At 45.7% G+C, this 2,823-nt stretch overlaps 1 protein-coding gene across 1 annotated transcript; it reads right to left on the reverse strand.

Moving 5' to 3' along the window:
- Positions 1–465: 465 nt before the first annotated feature.
- On the reverse strand, positions 466–2,582 carry DDX53 (DEAD-box helicase 53). Its single transcript, XM_077887747.1, has one exon. The coding sequence runs from the start codon at positions 2,539–2,541 to the stop codon at positions 625–627; it is 1,917 nt and encodes a 638-aa protein (XP_077743873.1). The 5' UTR covers positions 2,542–2,582; the 3' UTR covers positions 466–624.
- Between the last annotated feature and the right edge of the window lie 241 nt (positions 2,583–2,823).

Here is a 2,823-nt window from a genome sequence, read left to right on the forward strand (position 1 = left end):
AGAGACAACATAGATGGATATGGCAGGCTATAAAAGAAACTAGACTTTAACCCACAAATAAGGGGTGCTTGGGTGCCTCAGTCTGTTAAATGTCTGAATTTTGGTTTTGACTCAGGTCATGACCTCAGGTTGTGAGATGGAGCCCAGCATTGGGTTTGCACTGGGCATGGAGCTTGCTTGAGATTCTCTCCCTCTTCCTTTCCCTCTCTCCCCTCCCTCCTCTCCCTATCTGCCTATCCCTCCCCCTCTGCCTTCCTCTCCCTGCCTCCCTTCTCCCCTCCCTCTCAGCCTTCCTCTCCCCCTTTGCCTCCCCCTTCCTCTCAGTATCTGCTCCCCTCCCTCTCCTCCTTTCTGTTGCCACTTCACCCCCCTCCTCCCCCACCTTCCTCCTCTCCACTCATGCATTCTCTGTCTAAAAAAAAACATAACATTTAATTATTTTTCAAACACTTTTGACTTCATTAGGGAACATACACAATATTTAAAGCTTTGTATTTAAGAATTGGTAAATGATGTCTTTAAACTGCTTTAAAGTGTTTCTAATACCTATGTATCTTGAAAACTACGAATCTTTAATAGATCTTCAATCTTAGAGTAGTGTAGTAAAACTCTTCAGTGTTGGTATCAATAAAATTCCGTGGCTTTTCCATGCGATTTTGATTCTTTTCTTGTGTCCTTTTTTTGTTTATGCATTTTATATCGCTCAGCCATTGCTATAAGATCTTCCGGGACACTCTGATTTGCTCGTTTTAGAATCTTAATCAATTTGCTAGCGATTTTCCAATCATTTTGAGTTATGAGGGTAATTGATACACCCGTCTTTCCTGCTCTTCCAGTACGCCCAACTCTATGTACATATTCTTCAATATTGCATGGGAAGTCATAATTATATACATGTGTGACATCATTAACATCAAGACCTCTGGATGCTAAATCAGTAGCAATCAATATTTTCACTTTTCCAGTTTTAAAGTCCTCCAGAGCATACTCACGATCATACTGTTCTCTGTTACCATGCAGTGATTGCACTGGTATGCCCTGGATGCTTAAATCACTTGATAAGTCATCAGCAACAAGTTTTCTGCTCACAAACACGATGACTTTGTCTTGGGGTGACAGGCTGTGTAGGAAATCTCGGATAAGAGATCGTTTTTCTTCTTCTGTGGTAACAATTACATTTTGCTTCACGGTATTAACAGCAGCTAGATCCAGAGTACCAACATACACCATCATAGGCTGTTTCAAATAAGATCGAGCAAGTCGACGAATGGTATCTGGCCAAGTTGCACTTGTCATAACAGTCTGCCGATCTGGGCGCACATCTAGTAAGATCTTCATTATCTGGTGTTCAAAGCCCAGATCTAGCATTTTATCTGCTTCATCTAAGACTAAGTATGTTATACTTCGTAAGTTGACTAAGTTATTCATTTGCAGATCATTCAGTCGTCCGGGAGTTGCAATAATGATATCTATGCCTTTGGTAAGGTCTTGTATTTGTTGTTCTCTATTTCCGGCACCATATATACAAATACTTTTAAGACCTTTGTATGAATACTTAGAACATTCAGCTTCTACCTGAAGAGCTAATTCTCTAGTGGGTGTAAGGACTAGCATGCCAGGTCCATTCCTTTCCTCTCTCGGTATTGGTTGATTATTGAGATGAATAAAGCCAGGCATTAAATAGGCCAAAGTTTTGCCTGTTCCAGTTTGGGCAACTCCAATAAGATCTATTCCTTGTAAAATAATTGGCCACGCCTGTGACTGAATTGGCATTGGCTTTTGAAAACCTGCTTTTTTAATGTTCCTTATAAGTTCAGGATAAGGTTGGAAAGCATCCTGAAATGTACAGGTAGGATTTGGGATGGGGCGCTTTTTACCATCTTTCAGGTCGTCACACATTACATCAAAATTTTCATTTCTCCAGAGGTCTACTTGAACTTTAGACAACGAGCTTGTGGCTTTAGATTCTACGTAGAAGTTTTTCGTAATGGGTGGTAAATCTGCCCATTTTCTTTTTTCCCAGCGCACAACTTCTGCCCTGATTTTATCCCAGTCTATCAGTGGCTGAGCTTGTCTACCACCAGTGCTCTCCGCACGAAACTCCCTTGTGGCAGAGGGCTGAGGTGCGGCACTTTCAGCCCGGGGCTCTGAACTGGAGCTGCGTTCTTGTTTCTCAACAAGGGCTTCTATAGCCGCTTTGGCCTTGGCTTTCATGTCCCTGGCGCCAAAAATTTTTACCTCTGCTTCGGAGTCACCTTTTATGATCTGTATCTTGGTGTTTGTCGTAGCCTGGATGTCTTTTATCTTTGCTCCCCCACGACCAATCACCACACCGATCGTATTGTTCCTTAATCTAAAGCAGAGAGGTGGTTCTCTGGAGCCCGAGGCCCTAAGGTCCACGTAGCCCGAGGGGCCGCTCCAGCCTCGGCCACTTCCGCCCCCACTTCCGCTGCTGCCGCCGCCACCGCCCCCGCGCTCCCGGCAGGCCCTGTGATCTCGCGGCTGAGGCTCTGCCTTTCTCTGCTCTGGGGCCCAGGCCATGGCTGAGGAGGGTGACGCGGGTGTCGGCCACTCGCCTACCTAGAGTGGGAAGATGTGGTGCGAGGGCTCTTCCTCTTGAGGCGCGAGACCAGCGGGGCGGGCCATGGCACTGGTGAGTAGCTGGGCCACCAGTTTGGAAGGGTCTCGTTCTGTGCCGTGGTGGCAGGGGCTTTATGGGCCTGACCAATCACAGGCCTCGATATTTGCATAAGGTAGGCAGGCCCCTGTGACACAAAATTTAAAGTGACGCTGTAATGTGACGCACCGGTGATACTCTTGGTC

Source organism: Canis aureus, chromosome X, assembly GCF_053574225.1.
Source record: "Canis aureus isolate CA01 chromosome X, VMU_Caureus_v.1.0, whole genome shotgun sequence".
Classification (NCBI taxonomy): Eukaryota; Metazoa; Chordata; class Mammalia; order Carnivora; family Canidae; genus Canis; species Canis aureus.

Coding starts and splice junctions, on each gene's coding strand:
- DDX53 (XM_077887747.1), bottom strand. CDS start 2,541: ATGGCCTGGGCCCCAGAGCAGAGAAAGGCAGAGCCTCAGCCGCGAGAT.